We start from the raw sequence: 18,803 nt of genomic DNA on the forward strand, positions 1-18,803 counted from the left end.
TTTGACACTATATTGACAACCATTACCAGTACCTACATTGGGTAGCTGTTGTCCAAAATTGACCATGTTTTCTTCAAGAACTTTGGGTTCTGCCCCCTAAATAAAACAGATAATGCTTATAATAAATATATTGAAAATGCGGTCTGCAGGTTCAGAGATTTGTACAAATATGCATGAGAGATCAGTTGAAGAAAAAGTGTAAAATTGAAGGCTACAGTCCATTTTTTCGGGCCCATTTTCCAGATTTTTTAGCAGTATCGGGCAAATTAAACTGTGGAGCAAAACACTGTAACAGCCTGAGACATTCCCACAGATATTGTCAACTGTAAGTGTAAAATAATACACATAGGATAAACACTGTATAACTGTTAACTAAAAAGCACTTAATTTTAAGATAAAAAGTGGAAAAAAGCTCTTCACACCAAATAGCAATCTGCTACAAATCCTTCTTTGTTTAATCCTTGTGTACATTGTTTTATCATTTGTACACACAAACAAAAGAGGTAGATATAACTTAAAACATTTACTGAAAAGTAAAGATTCTACAATGTTATGTCTCTGGCAATCTGAGTCCACCTGTACATACACATACTGGTAAGGTATATACCCAAAAGATCGCATCCTTGTTTTTCAAGGTCTCTCTGTCTTCTTTCAGCCCCCGCAGAGGAGACTTTTTGATAGCCATTTAAATAGTCATCATTCACTGAACAGTCATCTCTCCATAAAGATTTTACATTTCACACATTGCCATAAGGATCTGAAAGTATCACATGCACTAAAATTGTTTTACAATTACTCATTGGTATGTTTACCCTTTTACATATAAACTAGCAAACTGTGCAATCTCAATCAATTTTCAACTAAATCACCCTAAACACTATGATTCAAGAAGTACACATTGAAAGCTATTATCCATACCGAGAAAAAATCAAACCATTGTTGCCTTATTGTGCCATGCAACTCCCATGCTCTTATTTCTTTGGATAGTTTTACCATTAAAAGGAAGGCTCTTGAGAACTTACTGAGAAAGCATGCCGGCCTACAAAGAGTACGGGGGAGAAAGGTAGAGAAATTAGTACAGGACTAGAGTCTAAAAATTCTAAGACACCAAAGTGAAAGGAAAAATAAACTGCACTTTGACACATATCTAGCAGTTTGTATAAAAGCAAGTAACACAAGTAGCTGGGAGCATGTGTTGATCTGTTGGAAGGTAAGAGGGCTCTGCAAGAGACCAGGAATGATTGGAAGGATGAGCAGAATCCAATAAAATGATGTTTAATAAATCCAAGTGCTGAGTCCTGCATTTGGCCACAATAACCCCCTGCAGCGTTCTAGGCTGGGGACGGTGTGGCTGGACAGTGCCCAGGCAGAAAGGGACCCTGGGGGTACTGGCTGGCAGCAAACTGAACATGAGCCAGCAGAGTGCCCTGGTGGCCAAGAAGGCCAATGGCATCCTGGCCTGGATCAGGAATGGCGCGGCCAGCAGGAGCAGGGAGGTCATCCTTCCCCTGCACTCAGCACTGGTGAGGCTGCACCTCGAGTGCTGTGTCCAGTTCTGGCCCCTCAGTTTGGGAAGGACCTTGGGACGCTCGAGAGCATCCAGAGGAGGCAACGAGGCTGGAGAGGGATTGGGAACACAAACCCAGTGAGGAACCACTGAGGGAGCTGGGGGTGCTCAGCCTGGAGAAAAGGAGACTCAGAGGTGTCCTTAGTCTCTTAGAGCACCCTGAAAGGAGGCTGTAGTCAGGTGGGGTTGGTCTCTTTCACCAGGCAGCAACTGGCAGAGAGCACACAGCCTTAAACTGCACCGAGGAAAATATAGGATGGATATTAGGAAAAAGTTCTTTACAGAAAGGGTGATAAAGTTCGGGAATGGGGAGGTGGTAGAGTCACCATCCCTGGATGTGTTTAAAAAAAGCCTGGATGTGGCACTGGGTGCCAGGGTTGAGTTGAGCTGTTGGGGCTGGGTTGGACTCGATGATCTTGAAGGTCTCTTCCAACCCAGTGATTCTGTGTGATTGTGTGTGTGTGATTGTGAAATTATTACAGTCTACCTTTGTTGGTGAAATTGGCATACTAAAGCTTAACATAAAGCCAGGTGAAGGCAATGACCAGTCATGGGACCACTGGCTGTCACGCTGTGGATCACTTTCACTGGATCAAAAGACAAAAGCACATCACCTGGCTGGGGCAAGGAATGCCATTTGCTTAAACTTATTTTCCCTGAACTTTTCTGAAAAATATTCCACAGCATTGCACAGAACATTTTTTTTTTTTCAGACTGTAAGCTGTAGAATTAGGAGTGGAACTCAGAAATCTTTTAACCTTTAGACCCAGAGCAAAATTCTGCAGTACAAAACAGAGAAAACAATGAAAAGATGGATACTAAAAAAGAGTGGGAAGAAGAACTCTCCTCGGAGCTGATACAAAAGACAAATAGAAAAATATATGTACAAGCAAAAGTTTACATGCTATTTTTACTAGTTTCCACAATAAACTTTTCTCTTCTTCTTTAGTGCTGAAGCCTATAATTTCCAGATTGTAATCACAGAAACTCTGTTATTTTAAATGGAAAAAAGAAAACTATCACTATATGGCTTTGCTTACTGACTTCACCTGCACCCCTATGTTTAGTTACTATTATTGCTCGACAGATTCCGAGCTCCCTGAGGTAGAAATATTTTTGCCTGTAATTCTTCATGGCCCTAAGTACATCCTTAGTATGCAATTAAAAAATAAATGTAAGAAGCACAGAGAAAGAGTAGAAAAGTGCTAATGATAAGCAATTGAAAAATCCCGTAAGAAAGTAAAATTAAGTATTGCCCATTGTTTTTAAGATATTTTCAGGACTGCTTTCAGCTCAGTCTATGTCTAAGAAGGCTTGTTATGTACTGAAAAAAACTAAAAATAAAGCAGACCGAAAAAATAGGCAAGAAACAATAGTCCAACTTCAGTGAAGACAGCATCAACTACAATTCCAGCATTTTATTCACTTGAAGTTTTGGCCTGCATATCCCCTATTTGCTACATGTCTGAACATATAAAGCATAAGTAATTCAGCATTAAAATACGGATTTGCAATGGAAAACCTGAAGCAGTAACACACACTAGTTTAAGCATTTGCAAGTAGGAAAAAAAAAAACATCAAGACCAGCTTGCAAGATCAGAAGTGACTTGTGCAAGGGTTGACTGGTCAAAATTTATTGCCTGGAAAGAATAAGAGTAAGTTTGGCTAAAACAATCTTTGCTGGCTTTCATCTGACCAATCACATAAGCACATATTACTTCCATTTATAATACTTACTCAAACAATAATAATACACTAGGTATTTAATTACACACATGCACATACATACAGATATTTTTAGGTGGTTTAAATCTCAACATACCTCTTCCATGTCTGGGTTTACTAAACAATCCAACTTAGCTGAACTGACTTTGATGTTGCTCAGTGTGGTTCCAGTTGAAATTTTGTTTGTGTTTAATGAACCTAAAAGAGGAGGATAATAGGAATTATATGTATTTATAGAGAGTTTAGGCTTTCATAGCAAGAGCTGCTTCAGAACACTGTCTTATGCATATAAATGTCTAGTTTGTCTAGTTACAGAATCATAAAACAATAGATTTAGGTTGGAAAAGACCTTTAAAATCATCAAGTGAAACCAGTGACCTAACACTGCCAAGTCCTTCACTAAACCACGTCTTCAAATGTTCACACACACATACCTTTTAAACACCTCCAGGGATGGTAACTCAACCATTTCCCCGGGCAGCCTGTGCCAGTGCTTGAATAAGCCTTTTCAAAAATAAAATTTTAATACTTAAGTATTTAATATTTCATAAATTTTAATATTTAATTAAAAATATCCAATCTAAACTTCCTCCGGCATAACTTGAGGTTATTTCTGTTGTCCTATTGCTTATTACTAGGAAACAGAGACGGATCCCCACCTCACAACAACTCCCTTTCAGGTAGTTGTAGATAGTAGTAAGTTCCCCCTGAACCTCCTTTTGTACACCACTTCAGTAGACAGACTGTAAATGGACTGTAAACCACCATGGCAGGGGGGTTTGGACTAGGAGATCTTTAAAGATCCCTTCCAATCCAAGCCATTCTGTGATTCTACATACTGGCTTCGCTATCAGGAATTCTGTAATATACATATAATTGCTTTACTTTTGCAAAATCAAGACATGATTGCTTTTCTAGTGGTAATTTTGTAGTGACTTATAGCGTGTGAGTGTGTGTGCGTGTGTGTGTTTCTTTTCACTAATAATTGTTTTGTAAACAGAATCTCAGACCACTGTGTTCTTGTGTATGGTGCAATCAAATAACAATTTTTACACACTCATGGACTGGGGAGCCTTCATAGGTTATGAGTGCAACTCCTAAACTTCCTTAACTGAATTTAAAGTTCTTTGTCAAGAGTTTCACCTTGCTCTGCAAACTGTCTGTCTTCTGTTTGAGGAAGAGAAGACAACATCTGCTCATCAAGACTCTCCATTTCTTTCCTCATTTGTGCAATAGCAGCCCGAAGGCTGGCATTCTGTTCCTGCAGCTTTTTTATTTCCAAAGCAGGGATATATTTATACAGAGAACTTTCCTCATCATACGGAAATATCTGGAAAATAAAAGTACAAGACAAAAAGAACCCTTCATTAATAAGTGACACATATTCTCTCCACACCACCACCACACACACAGATCCTAATACTTTCAACCCATGAACATATGTGGGAGAAAAGTACCATAGAAGGAGAATAAATGTGTTTTTTTATTGAAGATTTGCCTGGGAAAGAAGTGTTGTACTGAGAACATCATAGGAGGAGGTACACATGGAGAGGACCATGGCACCAGAGCTGTTTTATAACTGGTGTTCTGCAGGTGTGCTTTATCTGTCTTCCATGCGCAGGTAAACCTTCCCCTTAAGGAACTTATGGGCTCAATAGCAGTCCCCTTTCTGACTTGTCAAATTCTTGAAAGTGTCATTGGAGATCATCTGTTGACAATAACATTGTTCTGGTTTAAAACAGAGATATTTCCCAAGGAAGAGGGGAATGTCCCTGGAATGGAAAGATCTCCTTCCTCCAAATTATTATGAATTTGAAATTACGGGGCTTCCAGGCAAAGATGTAGAAAAAAGAATAACAGTTCTTTACTAGAATATATATATATATATATATATAAAACAACACAAAACGATCAACAGCAGCAAGGATAAGAAGAAAATCCACTAACAGCCTTTGCCCGCCCATCAAGCATTTCCCCATTGGTGTAGTTACGACGACAACCGACAAGGGGCGCTGTAGGCTGCGGTGACTCTGCCGCGGCGTCAGCTGCAAGATCGGGACCTCCCCGCTGATGATGGCAGCTCGGGTGAGAGCGAGGGAAGAAGGATTGACTCCCCCAGACACCCACGCCAGCAGTGATCGGTCTTCGGCGTCGCTGACGGCAGCCGGTACACGCTGGGAAGGGAGACCGGGCTTTATGATGTCCCACTACGGAACAGAGAAGAGGTGCGGCGGACGTGCTGCTCCAGCTTCAGGGGCCCTCCAAGCGGCGGTTCCGGGAGGAGGGCGGAGGGAATGGCTTCCCCAGGCACCCGCGGGGACTGTGCTGGTCTCTGTTGGCGCTGGCAGCCCGCGAAGTCTCAGTCAATGGAGCCGCCCTTTCTCTCTTGCAAGCAACAGACTCAGAAGCCGGCGGCAGGCGGAGCTCCGCGGCAATGTTGAAAGACCGCTGCGCAGGACAGGTCCCAGACGAAGAAAATCCACACGACCGTCTCTGCTCCCAACAGGGCAAGGACTACCCACCCCCAGCTAAGAAACTGCCAGAATATGTCTGCACCCTCCCCCCGCTTCTCCCACTCCCCCGGAACCATTACAATGGTATGCCAAGGCCACGTCTTTTGTCTCTGGATCGCTGTCCATTCACCATCTCCCTGACAACAAATGGGAAGAAAATTCCCGGGGAAAAAACAAAAACCAAACAAACAAAACCAAAACTGCTTTTTCTTAGCAAGCTCTGGTAACATGCTCTGAACTGGTCACTGCTGAGCACCTGTAGCCACCCAGTAGAGTGCACTGCAGCATACACTTTGCTTTCACTCTTACCAAAGGCAGTTTTCTACTATTAATGCATTATCCTTCAGCATGACTTCAAACCAGCATTACATTTACAACTTTGAATGGCTTTTTAAAATATAAGCAATTTAAGAGGCAGAAATGAAAGAAAAACTTGCTAGTGATACTCAAATACAAAACATTAAAATATTTTAAACGGCTGGCATATTAGTATTTTGAAACATTGCCTTAAAGTTTTAACTTTTAAATTTTAAAATCTACCCTGAACTGCACAGAACCTCAGGAATGAGGTTCCAGAAATTCATTCTTCCCATTTGATTGCCACGGTGGTACAGTATGTTGTCACATTTTGGAGCAGCTGTCTATATTCAGCTTCCTCCTTTTGCTAGTGAGTAATGAATGAGAGTCATAATTAATCCCGTGGCACCCAATCTATGTTTTCCAGGACAGATATGCCTATATTTTGAATGAAACATATGAAACAGATGAACTGCCTACAGTAAGTTCAGTGGAAACAAGGCCCATAATATTGTTATCTTAAAATGAATTCGTCCATGTCTACACTAAGTGTTGTCTAACCTGTTTCTCCCCTTCAGGTGAAATACTGTGATTAAACGATGCTTGTATTGTCAGTTCTCTCTCAACAGTAAAAGCAGAAAGAACACTCTTCACTTCATGCAACCTGTAGTCTGTTTTCTGTAGATCACCTTGAACCTGGGACAGAAGGAATGGAGGGGAGGCAGAGGATGTCAGTAGCTCAAGGACAAAGGGATAAAAAAAAAGGAAAGGTAAGGACTGGAAAGGGAAAGGGAAAGGAAAAGGGAAGTTAAAAGAAAAAGAAGGAAATCAAGGATACTTTAAAACATAGTGCAGGGACTTAAGCACATTCCTTTTGTCTCTGTCAAAACTGCACCAACAGACAAATAATTTAGCATAACTGTCTTATCTTCTTCATGTAAAATGGAAAATTATGATTTATCTCTCTCATGTGTTCACTTGCTACAGCTATTGATGCCTATGAAAAATTCTGGAAAGACAATGATAAAATAAAACACTAGAGTAAATGCCAGCATTATGAACTTCAGAAACAAGTGTTTCCTCTGTACCTGTGACTTCAGCGCAACTGGGCATTGAGAATTGTTAGACCATTGTCTAATAGTCTCTAAACAATAAACATGTATTTAATTTTTCAGAAGCTGAAGTTTTTACACTGCACAAGATAGGTGGTTTTTTCCACACAAAAATACCCAAGAGCTTTTCAGAACTAATATTGATCCCTTGATAGAATTCAAGTGGTACTGTGATCTGAAATTCTTTCTGCCCTCGGGCTGCTCTAAGAGACATCTTTCTTCTTTTGCTACAATGGCAAAGGAAAAACATCTCTCAAGCTAACTTGCTTACATGGAAAGGGAGAAAAGGCCACTATTAGAGATTGTTCATGAAAATTAATCTGATTTCTGTTCATGAAAATTAATCTGATTTCTGATACATGCAATGAATTGCTGTACACAATACAGAAATACTGTATTGTAAATTTTACAGGTTTTTGAAAGACAGGTAAACTCATATTTCCCTGAGAAACACCATGGTGACAAACTCCATAGCTCTCTATGCAGTAGATGATTCTTAAACAGTGTTAATTTGAAATTCTCACCTCCTCTCTTGATGAAGATAGGCTGTGTGTTGGATCCTCTGATTTCTGATACCAATTACATTCAGCATTCTCACAGAGCTGCTGCCAGTTAAGTTCTGCTTGCATTTTACTCTGTTTCAGAATCCACTCTAGCTCAGCTGCCGGAGACAGTTGTTGTTTAGACCTATGATACACAGAGCAAGCTGTTGATTTCAGCAGAATAAAAACTAAGGGTGTTTTGTGGGTATATTTTGTTTGTTTGTCATTCTTGGGGGGGAATCACCTGTTGTTAGAAGACTTTACATTTCAAACTCAAGTACAGTACTACAGAATGTGCATTTACTGTGAAATTCTCCTGAAGTAACATTGCAAGTTACTCCAAAACATGAAAATTAAAGACAACAGTAAAGATACCACAGTAAAGATATGAACAAATGTGAAATTCTTGCCTCAAAACACCTATGTTTTATAAGTGTATGAAAAACTGTTCATAAAGAGACCATGGATTTTCCAGAAAACTAAATGGTTGCAGTGAGCTGCCATCCAGTGGCTAAACTGATAAAGTATTTTTAAAAGTGTTTGAGAGAAACTACTTAGATGAATTAAATTGATAAAATACAACTGAAAACAAAAGAATGAGATAACAAGGCTTTTTGTCTAATTGATACAAAGTCATGTTAGATTAGGGGGAATAACTGCAGGAGATCCAGTGGCAAGGACGGAAGATGTGCTTCTTTAGTTGTAAGCATAAACAACTGAGATAATTTTTTTCTTCTCCAGTGTGGTAAGAGAAGTCATGTGTATTAGATGATGTAGCCTTACGCTGGTGGACAGCAGCTAACCACCTTTAACATTACAGCTCAACCACAGAAAACACCCTAACTTCCAAGCCAGTTATCAAATATTCTTCTGGTTCTCACACTTCTTCAGGTAGGTTCATAAATTGTCTTTAGGAAGCCCATGAGAAAGAGAGTCCTGGATGAAGATTCATTATTTAAGCAGGACTACTGTACTGAGGGCAGCGAGACTTGGATTGGCAGGTGTTGGGTGGAAGACATAATTGCTTAACAATACCGCTTCCATTTATATTATATATTGGTTTGGTTGACAGGACAAAAATTAAGTGTTCTAGGTCTAATGACTAAACACATTCATATATAAATTAGTAAAAGGAATTCCAATATCAAATGCATTTTTATACAGAGACAAAGAAGGAAAGTTTTGTTTTTCTTTAAAGTTTGTTATATAGAAAGAGATGGTATAATGCCTCCCTAGGGTATCACAGTTGAAGATAAAATTTCACCGTTAGTAAGATGATTCTTTTGTGGTGAAATATAGGAATATAAGAAGGAGAAGCCGGGGGGAAGCACCTTGTAATTAGGAGTATGATAAACAGTGTACATTTATTCATCTTGCCTAAGACTACCTCTGCTTTCTAGATGCTGACCTTTCCTGTAGTTTCAAGGTTAACGAATTTAGCAGCGTGCTTACTACATAAAATAATCTTACACACTCTCACATTACTAAACATATTCTAAGCAATTCCTTACAAGGGGTAGCTGTCAAACAAGCAAAGTAACAGCTATTACACAAGCAAGGCATAATTTTCTAAACTGTAATTACAAGTGTAATCAATTTTTAGAGAGATAAAACAATAGACCAAAAAAAAGCTTATACAACTATAGCAATGTTAAACCAGAACATGCTAATAATAAAAAAAAAACCTGAAAAATGATTTCTAGATGGCACTGCAGCAACACAAAATTGCTTTTCCAACATTCTTACACCAATTTCTGTCATCAGTGTCTTCCAGTTCTTGAATCTTTTGCTCCATGTGAAGTTTCAGGTTCACATAATCCTCAAGCAGATGACCTATATGACTATTCTTAGAGCTAACAAAAATAAATTTACATTAAAAAGCATGAGGGATCCACGTATAAATTTTTTTTAACAATAACATGTATCTATTAATAGAGGATGCTGTAATTTCCTAAAGAAACAGGCACCATAACATCTTTCCTCGTGAGTTAGTGGAAACCAATTATAACAATATGTTATTTCCCAAACAATCCTTCCAAAGGTTAGTTGCATACAGAATATAGAGGATCTGCTGAAAAGTAGTGCAAGATCTCCACTCAAGTATAACTGAATTCCTCCTCCACCCAAAATTTTCTGTTAAGAAAAAATTTGCAGAACAATGGCTGACAAGCAGAAATCTGATCTTTTAGATACATTTGAAAATAGAAGCAGCTCTGTATCTTTTCCCCTCCTCTCCCAATATTCTTAATTGCTATCAACAAAAAAGTTTCTCTGCGATCCAGTGGAAAAATACCAGTAACGTCAGGATCAAATCTGAGGAGCTGATACTGCTATCAAGACCAGTGAGTTCTCTAATGATACACTGAACCTTTAAAGCTCTGCATTAATCCCTTAAAGACTTAACAGGTTTGCAGCAGCCTGTCACACAGCCAAACAAACCTGTAGTACTATCGTGCTGTTTTGCAACCTTCTATTTACTTTCAACTCTATATTACAGGGTTTTTGTGTAGCTGAATGACCGTTGCAATAGATTAGATAAGACTGATCATATAATACCTACAGAGTCAAAACTCTGAACTAAAACTGGAGAGTAACAAACAGCTAAATGCATATTCACTTTCACATTCTGCTAGATTTTGCTAAAATAAATTTACACTTCACCCGAAGTACTCTGAATCCCATAGCCAGCACTCATGTATACAAACCAAGTCTATCAGAAGTGCTGTCTCAGTGTAGTCTAGACATACATTTTTGCACCTCCCTTGTTCATCCCCAAACCCTTAAGGGCAAGGCAGATCAGAAGAACGACTGCTGTACTGTGATCAGTATCCAGCTCAGCCTGGCAAAGAGGCAATTGCTGGATTTAAGAGACTCAAATTTGTCATTCCAATCCCAAAGGATATGCTCCATGTAAAACTCCTAAACTGACTTTAAATGAATTTGCATATGCACCATATTAACATCAATCATTTAGTAATCTTTGATGAATTCCAGAATCTTGACCAGATCACCAACAGTAAATAAAAAAAAATATTTAAAACTTAGCCAGCCATCTCTACATTATAAATGTAGTTGGATCCAGCACAGTTTACAGCATTTTATAACAATTACCATTTTAAGCAGAGAATAACCCCAAAGAGACTGTTATTTCTGAAGACAGTAATTACATTAAACAAGAATTATGTGCAGGCAGAACAAAAATAAGTGTTTATTCCCTCCACTCTGCAAGCTGCACACATATTTACCTTTTCTTCGAGATATGTATGACGAATCAAGGAACAATTCAGCCCTCTCTTTCATTAACAATATTAGCTGCTGTGTCCCATTTGTCTGCTTTTAGTTAAAAAGAAAATAATCAACAGAGAGAGCCTGTGCTTTTACATGCAAAACTCTTTACTTGCTTCACATCCACCTCTTCCTGTTGTTTATTCTCCATATTTGCCTCTTATCTGATTATAAATTCTGTAGATGAAAAAACCCATCATTTTTAAGCAGTATGGATGCTTTAAAAAATTGTTATTTCTGTTCAGCTCTCTCCAGAGATTTGGGGAAATATAGCTTCTCTCACTGTACAGTATTACTCTGTGTCACTGCTTGCAGATAATCCCTTCTGAATAAGCACAGGGATGCAGAAAACAAATCAGACAAGCATGCCTTTCAAATAGTGTCTCTTTAATCTCTTTAAATGAGAGATTTTTCAGATCAGAAAATGCTACGCAATATCTCTATGCTAAAGGATGTCATAATTTAAATAACATTTTTCTTCACAAACAATCTAGACAACTCCAGGTCTCTGGGATCAAAAAATGAGTCACTGATCGTTGGATGTGAGAAGTATAAAAAAATTCGAGTTTGGTCTTCCCAGGTATACTGAGGAACAAACAGTGCTAAAGGACACAATGATCTGATGGTCTTTCAACTCTGCTGGCCAAGATTTCACATTTATCCCTAAGTTAACTAAAACAGTGTTTTCTCTTCGTATTCTGATTCTTGTTGGCAATGTTCAAATCCCACGACCGTGCTAGTGTTAGTGTAAGTAACATCTTCATTTGGGTAAGAAGTAGATGACTTTTTAAAAAGTCACAATTATGGATATTCATGAACAGTACTGCCTTCCTGCCTATAACATGCAACACTGAAAGATCTGCTGTTTCAGTATCACATTTTCAGCAACAGTTGCTCCAAATGGATCAGGTAGCTACCACAGTTAAAAAGATTAACTAAATTTGAAGTGCACAGTGGGAGGAAAAGACAATGGAGTGTCGGCAAACACAACACTGCCAAGGGAACTGGCTGCCAGGAAGCAGAGCCCACAAGGAAGGATTCCATGGACAGCTCTGAGGCAGAAGAGCAGATGGCAGGCAGACTGTCGAAGATAAACCCGTTAGATGTAGGCAGTAGAGAGGAGCACAAGATAGTGCTTTGGACTCAGGGACAGCACAAGAGAGGGCACTTTGCAGCAAGAGTACAGAAAAGAAAGAGGGTCCCCAGAGAAAGAAGAGGGCGCGAGATGCGCAGGCGACGCATCGGGAGCTCCGAAGGACAACCTGCGGCACAACGGGATGCCGTGCGACCGCACTGCCTTCCGATGGAAAAGCCCAGTGGCGACCGGCCCCCTGACGGCACGAACCTCCGCATGGCTCCGCTCCCGGCCGCAGGCCGCTCGGGCCGCGGCGGGCGGGGCCCCGCGGGGGCGGGCCCGTCTCCATGGCGCCGCCGCTGAGGGGCCGCTGCTGCCGCCGCCGCTCCGGCCCTCGCTCACGGAGGCAGTGCCAGCCCCCGTGAGCCTCCCCTCCTGTTTCTCGGTTCCTCGTATTGCATTCACTTCCAGGAACCGGCAGCGTGTTCTCCCCTCCTCGCATTCTCCCCGTTCCGTCCTCACTACTCTCACGCAGCAGCCTCTTCTCTGCTTCGTGTGAGCGCGGGCACGCTCCTTTGCAGCCCCCGTCTCGTTTAGTAAGACCCCCTTCTCCCAAAAGACAGCTAGTACTTGTTCCATACTCTCAGATCTCACTCTCTCGTTCACTTGTCTTCCTATACATTTTGTTTATCCAACCGTTTATTATTAATCAGTTTCTCCCTAGCGCAGATCAGGAAGGAGACTCTTTGCCCCTTACGAGTACAGCCATTAACAGATATGAACAAACTTCCCGTCCTCTCTGAACTCCCACTGCATCATGTGAAAAACTTCAAAAAGCTTGGCACTTAATTATTAAAAACTATATCCATCAACTAAACTGCTTTACACTGTCTAGGTGAGACAGAGGAAGATGTAACGTGCAGCAGGCCTAAAGCATGATTTTCCCTTAGTCACACTAGATGACTTGCTTGTCTGGAAGTCATGAGGCAAACTTCCTGTAATGTTGTGTCAGTCTTCTGTTTTTCTAGATCATATAAACTTCCAGAAACTCGAATGCTGCACCCAAATGATATATGAAGTACACTAATTTCGAGAAGATAGAGCATTATCAGTAGTTCTTATATAATTTTCCTTATGTCATCAGAAGGGAATTGTGTGTCCAGCCCCATGCCAGTTAAAGAAAGGAGGTGTTTATTTCCACCACTAACAATGAAAATTAGAATCAGAACTAACAATTTGACTTTCGAAATAAAGCAAGTTCCATTTAGCAAATTATAGTTACAGAATACTGCAATTATTAAAGAGATTTAGTTAATTTACTTATATGAATCACCTCTGGTTTAAAATACAATGGTGAAACCTGGCTTAAAATGATTTTCTATATATGAACACACAAAAATTGTAGTGCAAGTCCCGGCATAATTTATATTGTGCAGTGGGCCCCTCAGAGCCCTCATCAGAATCAGCACATAATAGGCAAACGTCCAAGTCCGTACACCATTCTGACTGCTGGCATTCTTTACACCCTTATATTAGCCATTGCCTAACCTATCAACCACATTATCTTTTCAACCCTTCCTCACCCCTGCCCCCCCCCCTTTCAAATTAGCTGTCATCTTCTCCAATGTACCTTCAATCAGCCCCTAGTCACATAGTTAAATGCATGTTAGTTCCCTAAATGAGTAATTGATAACTTACAGTGATTCAGTAGTGTCCCAAACAGACAAACTTTAATGGTGAGTAAAAAAGATTACAGACTACAATGTCATTTCAGGGATTGATGTTGAAATCTGAATACACCTAGTCTGCAAGTGAATGGCCTGAATTCAGATAACAGTGGACAGTCAAAAACTGGTTTTACTTTTACTAGTCTTTAAGATTAGCAGTGTCAGTCTTATTGTCTGTATGTTATCTACTTAAAATAAACCACATGGCCTTGCTCATCTTCACACATTAATGCAATGAATCCTTAAGCATGTACAAATGGGTACTATACTTCAGCAAAATTGAACCAATAGCCAATGCAAACATAATGCACAAGGGAAAGAAAAAGCTTCTAAGTCATTAAAAGAGCTTCAGTTCCTGCCTTGGTATTACATGATTTCAGCAAGTAGGTTTTACATTGGAAGCTACTAATCTGTGCGATATCCTAGTTCTCAAAAGACAATATTGTATCCTACTTGTCCTCTCCTACTTAGACTCCTACCCCTGTGTAATTCCACATAGGTTATAGGAATCTTAGAATCATTTAGAAATTTTTTTCCCCAAGATCGTTGAGTTCAGCTGTTAACCTCCAGGGATGGTGACTGCATGACGTCCCTGGACATGCCATTCCAATGCTTGGCAACCTGTTTGGAGAAGAGATTTTTTCCAATATCTAATCTAAAGCTCCTCCAGCACAACTTGAGGCCATTTCCTCTTGTTCTATCACTTGTTACCTGGGAGAAGAGACAGATGCCTGCCTTGGTACAATCTCCTTTCAGGTAGCTGTAGAGAGTGATAAGGTCCCCTGAGCCTCCTTTTCTCCAGGCTGAGTCTCTCCAGCTCCCTCAGCTAGGGTCCATCAGACTCGTGGTCTAGACCCTTCCCTAGCTCTGTTGCCCTTTTCTGGCAATGTTCCAGCCCCTCAATGTTTGTCTTGTTGTGAGGGAGTGAAAACCAAACACAGGATTTAAGGTGTGGTGTCACTCCCGTATATATTGGATTGTGTGCTAGAAGCACACAAAAGAATGGAGTCACCTACTCCTGAATTTCCTAAGCCCCAGGTATCCATAGGAGTGCTACTTTCGGTGCCTTTAAGAATCCCACCACAACTTTCATAGATCAGCACATCAGTTTTATAATCAAACGTTTGTAGGAATCCCAGTTGAGTCCCAAGAGATTAATGCAGAAAGCTCATTCCATCCAGATGTAAAAGGAGGAGTATGTTATGAAACCGTATTTGCAGGGAGTAGTATAATATTTACTCCCTTGGTAAAGGATGAGGAGGGAAGTCTAATGGTTGTCTACAGAATGCACACTCAATATCAGAATATTCAATATTCAATATACAAAATATCACACTCAAATTTCTAAGAAGAAAACAACTAAGCAAGGAAGCTCGTAGGAGTAATTCTCGTGGGAGGAGACAATGAGGAAACTGATCGCTCCCAATAAAACAGAAACGGCAGCACAGAACAAACCTCAACAGCAGAAATCCATTCATAAGTTGAAGTCCACTGCTCAGGTCCTCTTCCTCCGGACAGCCAGCGCAGCATTCGTGCCGGCAGGGACCAGCCCCGCGTTGCACTGTATGCAAGCAGCGCAAAGCTCGTGCTGATGCCTTGTGAGACGCCGGGGCCCCGCCCGGAGCCGGCGCCGGTGGAGTCGCGCTGCGCGCAGCCGGGGCCCGGGCGCCGAAGAACCTGTGGCGGAGGGGGAGTCGCCGCGGCGGCGATAGGACCCAGGGCGCGCCCCGCGTGGAGGGCGGGGCGAGCAGCCCCAGAGCCGCCGCGCGGGAGCGCTCCCCAGCCCGGGAGCAGACGGGCCGTGCGGCTCTGCGCGGGCACACGGGGCACAGCGGGCTGCGGTCCGGCGCCAGCACGGGCATCCCCGCGCCGAGACGCGGGACGTGACTCAGGTACTGAGGCGGGGCCGTCGTGCGTGATGCTGCGGAGTCCTTGCCGGGGGCACGGGGACGAACGCCGCGTGGAGCGCGGAGTGGGGGGTCCGGAGACGGGTGAGCCGAACCCAGAGCGCCGACCTGACCGAGGGCGCTTCTCTGCGTGGGGGTCTCCGGGCCGGCGGATGAGCCCTTGCGCCGCCCAAGCTTTGGGCAAAGCGCGGCGTAAGAGTCACGGGTTCATCCTTTGCCCAGAGGCTACGCTTGGCGCCGGTGGGGACGTGGGCACGACGCCGACTGTTCTCGCACCCCTTGGCACCACCCCACGAGGGTCGGCGCGGCGTCGTCCCGCTGGCTGCGTTTCTCCTCGCTCGTGGGGCCACGCGGGCTCAGCTCTTCGTCGGGAAACCCGCGTTGCCGTATGGGTCGCCCAACGTCCTCAGAGCCACCAGCCTGAAAGCGCTGTCCGGGCGCTGAGCGGTGCTGGCCACCGAGCACCACTCCGCCTGCTACGAGAGAGCGTGGCCCCCGGCTTCCCCTCTGGCAGCCGCGTCACGCCTAGGCGCGTAGTGCCGCCTGCCCGAGGGCACGTACAGTGCCACACCGGTGGCTCGTGGGACGCCCGCGAGCTCGGGCTTTGTTTCCGCCATTCGTGGCTTCACACCGTTACTGGGGGACGAGGGTCTCTCGCCTCCGCTGTCCCTTCGCTACTGCTCAGCTCCTGTTTCAGTGTAGAGCCCTCGGAGGTGAATTTCGGAATTTTTTGTCATAGCGGTGACCGTTCAGGTCCGTCAGAGCGAGTGACGAGCAGTCTGAGGGACTGTTCCCTCATAAGGACATCGTCTCAGCCCCAGGCAGGAGCCCCGTTACTCGGTTCAGCGAGCACACTAAGAACGGTGGGGCACCCGGACGCGGAATCGCGCGGCGTCTCCCCGGTCTGCGTGAGCATTGCCTGCGGCGGCGACCCAAGCGTTCCCCGGGAGCCGCCTCGGCTGAGGGCTGCGCGGGCTACGTGCCCGCCCCGGAGCGCCGCGCGAGCGGTCGTGGCCGTGGCGACGCCGCGACCGCCACCATTGTATTCCCAAGCCCTCTCCCCCACGGCCCCTCCCGCGCGGCGGCCGCCGAGGCCCCTCCATCTCTTGGGAAAGAGCCTTGTTTTGATGCTGCTCGCAATCCACCTGAAGGGGTCTGCGGTTTGCCTTCTAAGCAATTCTGTGGAGAGAAGAAAAAGCACAAAAAGGTGGAGTTGAATTTCAGTAATTCAGCTTCCGCACAGGGGCAGACCGTTAGCACTAGTGGAAATGCACTCCTCTTGGGCAATCCGTTCAATTTAGGATGTCATAGAGTAAAGCCATGTATGGTTTTGCAGTGTTTATTTCAGAGGAAGCAGTGTGGCAGCGGTTTTAAAATGTAAATCAGAATCTATTAGTACAGTACACCTTCTGTGGTTCAGTCAGAAGTACAACTCAAGGTATATTATAGAAATAAAAAGGTGGCATTTTAAATTGTGACTGAAGGTGGCAATTCGCATATCTCAATGTGTGACACCCTATTATGAAAATGCACTGTCCAAAGTGTAAAATTACCTCTGAGACAGATTATCTTTTCTCACTACATTCAGCTACAAGTGCTCACCTAGCTTGAGATACAGTGTATGTGCATGTGAGCACGTTATATATAAAGGTAGTTCCATTATAGTCTGCAAAAATAAGCAGAGATGCCCAGCTGGTGACAGGACTCGACACTTAATTAGTTTTTATCTATCTCTGTCACTTTTTGGATTTATACTAAACAATATAAGGACACATCTTCACTATAAGCAATTGTCAAGCATTTATGTTTTTCTAAAGCTTCAACATTTTGCAAAGCCATCACAGCCACAGAGCTGAAATTAATTTTCATGATGCATGAAAATTAATCGTAAGTTGTTCTTAAGTGAAGTTGGGATTCTGCAACTTTTCATTATATAAAATAGGACAAGCAAATAAATAGTCACAACTTTGCCTATAGAGCACTTTACCCAGATAATAGAATTTAAACTGGTTATCATTATCTGCTACACATAAAATTGCAGTGTGAATTTACTGTCAGTGAGGTCTGCTAATGACTTGTGATGAATGTTACTCACTGTAGTAACAGTGAACAGCTGTTTTGAGGCTAAATGGGGACTGGAGAATAATTAATAGTCAAGATTTGGTATGGAACACCACTTACAGCTACAGACAGCACAGAATTATTCTAGGAGTTCTAAGAGGGAGATGAGAGAATGCTGAAAACTGGCAAACCCTTAAGAAAGGCAGCAGACCTCGAAAAATTGTCTGATTTGAAATGGAGGAGGCCAAAATAGGACCGTGGCAGTCACTGTGGGGCCTTGCAAGGAGGACAGGAGGTCAAAATAGGCATTGATAAATATGGTAATGATTTTGTAGGGAACAGCCTTTGGAATGAACATATAATTCTACTGGCTAATATTTAAGCAGGTAAGCCACAGGAAATGCACTAGTGGGTTATACCAGTGGCCCATCTAAATGGCTACTATGAGTTACCTGAGTTGTAATAAAATCTGATTTAAAGATTTTTGCATTTGCACTTTGGAGAAGCAGGAAAGCGTTAAAGTCATGCTGAATAGGCAGATGTCAGTGATGTCAATACAAAGGGTAGTTGTTCTATATGTAGAGGGCTATCATAAGGGTCTGGAGAATATTAAAATAAAAACTTTTTTTCAGGAATCATTTCCTGAAAAATTTCAGTAGAGTTGGTTAGTCTTAGGAATCCTTAAAATCAAGAATAACATGCATATTTTGTTTACTTAGATTTTAATATCTTTGGGCAAATACAGGAGGTTTATAATTCCTATTAGCACAACATTAAGCAGCCTATGCTTTTCAAGATATTCATACCCCCAACACTCTATGAAGAGAGAAATTATTTTCTTTGTTCACAGATAAGAAAAACTGAAGGAGGATGTCTACATTACTCAGCTTATACCATCTTCCTTATTTTGTAGTTGTACAAATCTTACCTGGGTGTGGCTCCAGACTGAAGTCTAGGCTGAACTGGGTTCCCTACTCGGAGGCTTATGTTCT

The 18,803-nt window shown here is 42.4% G+C and overlaps 2 protein-coding genes across 3 annotated transcripts in view; one reads left to right on the top strand and one right to left on the bottom strand.

Moving 5' to 3' along the window:
• Window positions 1-15,705, bottom strand: CCDC57 (coiled-coil domain containing 57). Its single transcript, XM_058817187.1, has 7 exons — window positions 15,299-15,705; window positions 7,739-7,901; window positions 6,664-6,798; window positions 4,436-4,622; window positions 3,390-3,490; window positions 919-1,039; window positions 1-96 (listed from the first exon to the last, which is right to left on the bottom strand). The coding sequence occupies exons 1-6, from the start codon at window positions 15,703-15,705 to the stop codon at window positions 1,019-1,021; spliced, it is 1,014 nt and encodes a 337-aa protein (XP_058673170.1). The 3' UTR covers window positions 1-96; window positions 919-1,018.
• The window catches only part of SLC16A3 (solute carrier family 16 member 3), a 14,476-nt gene continuing 11,330 nt past the window's right edge, over window positions 15,658-18,803 (top strand). The window contains exon 1 of one of the 2 annotated variants that reach the window (XM_058817159.1): window positions 15,658-15,735. The gene's annotated coding sequence lies outside the window, so the exon portion shown is untranslated. The remainder of the gene's footprint in view (window positions 15,736-18,803) is intronic. The other variant, XM_058817158.1, reaches the window with a different exon arrangement.

The sequence above is a fragment of the Ammospiza caudacuta genome, chromosome 19 (assembly GCF_027887145.1).
Source record: "Ammospiza caudacuta isolate bAmmCau1 chromosome 19, bAmmCau1.pri, whole genome shotgun sequence".
Classification (NCBI taxonomy): domain Eukaryota; kingdom Metazoa; phylum Chordata; class Aves; order Passeriformes; family Passerellidae; genus Ammospiza; species Ammospiza caudacuta.

Coding starts and splice junctions, on each gene's coding strand:
- CCDC57 (XM_058817187.1), bottom strand. CDS start 15,705: ATGCCCGTGCTGGCGCCGGACCGCAGCCCGCTGTGCCCCGTGTGCCCG. Junction 7,902..15,298: donor AATGGATTTCTGCTGTTGAG/GTTTGTTCTGTG, acceptor TGTGTATCATAG/GTCTAAACAACAACTGTCTC. Junction 4,623..6,663: donor CACCTGAAGGGGAGAAACAG/GTTAGACAACAC, acceptor TTTATTTTCCAG/ATATTTCCGTATGATGAGGA.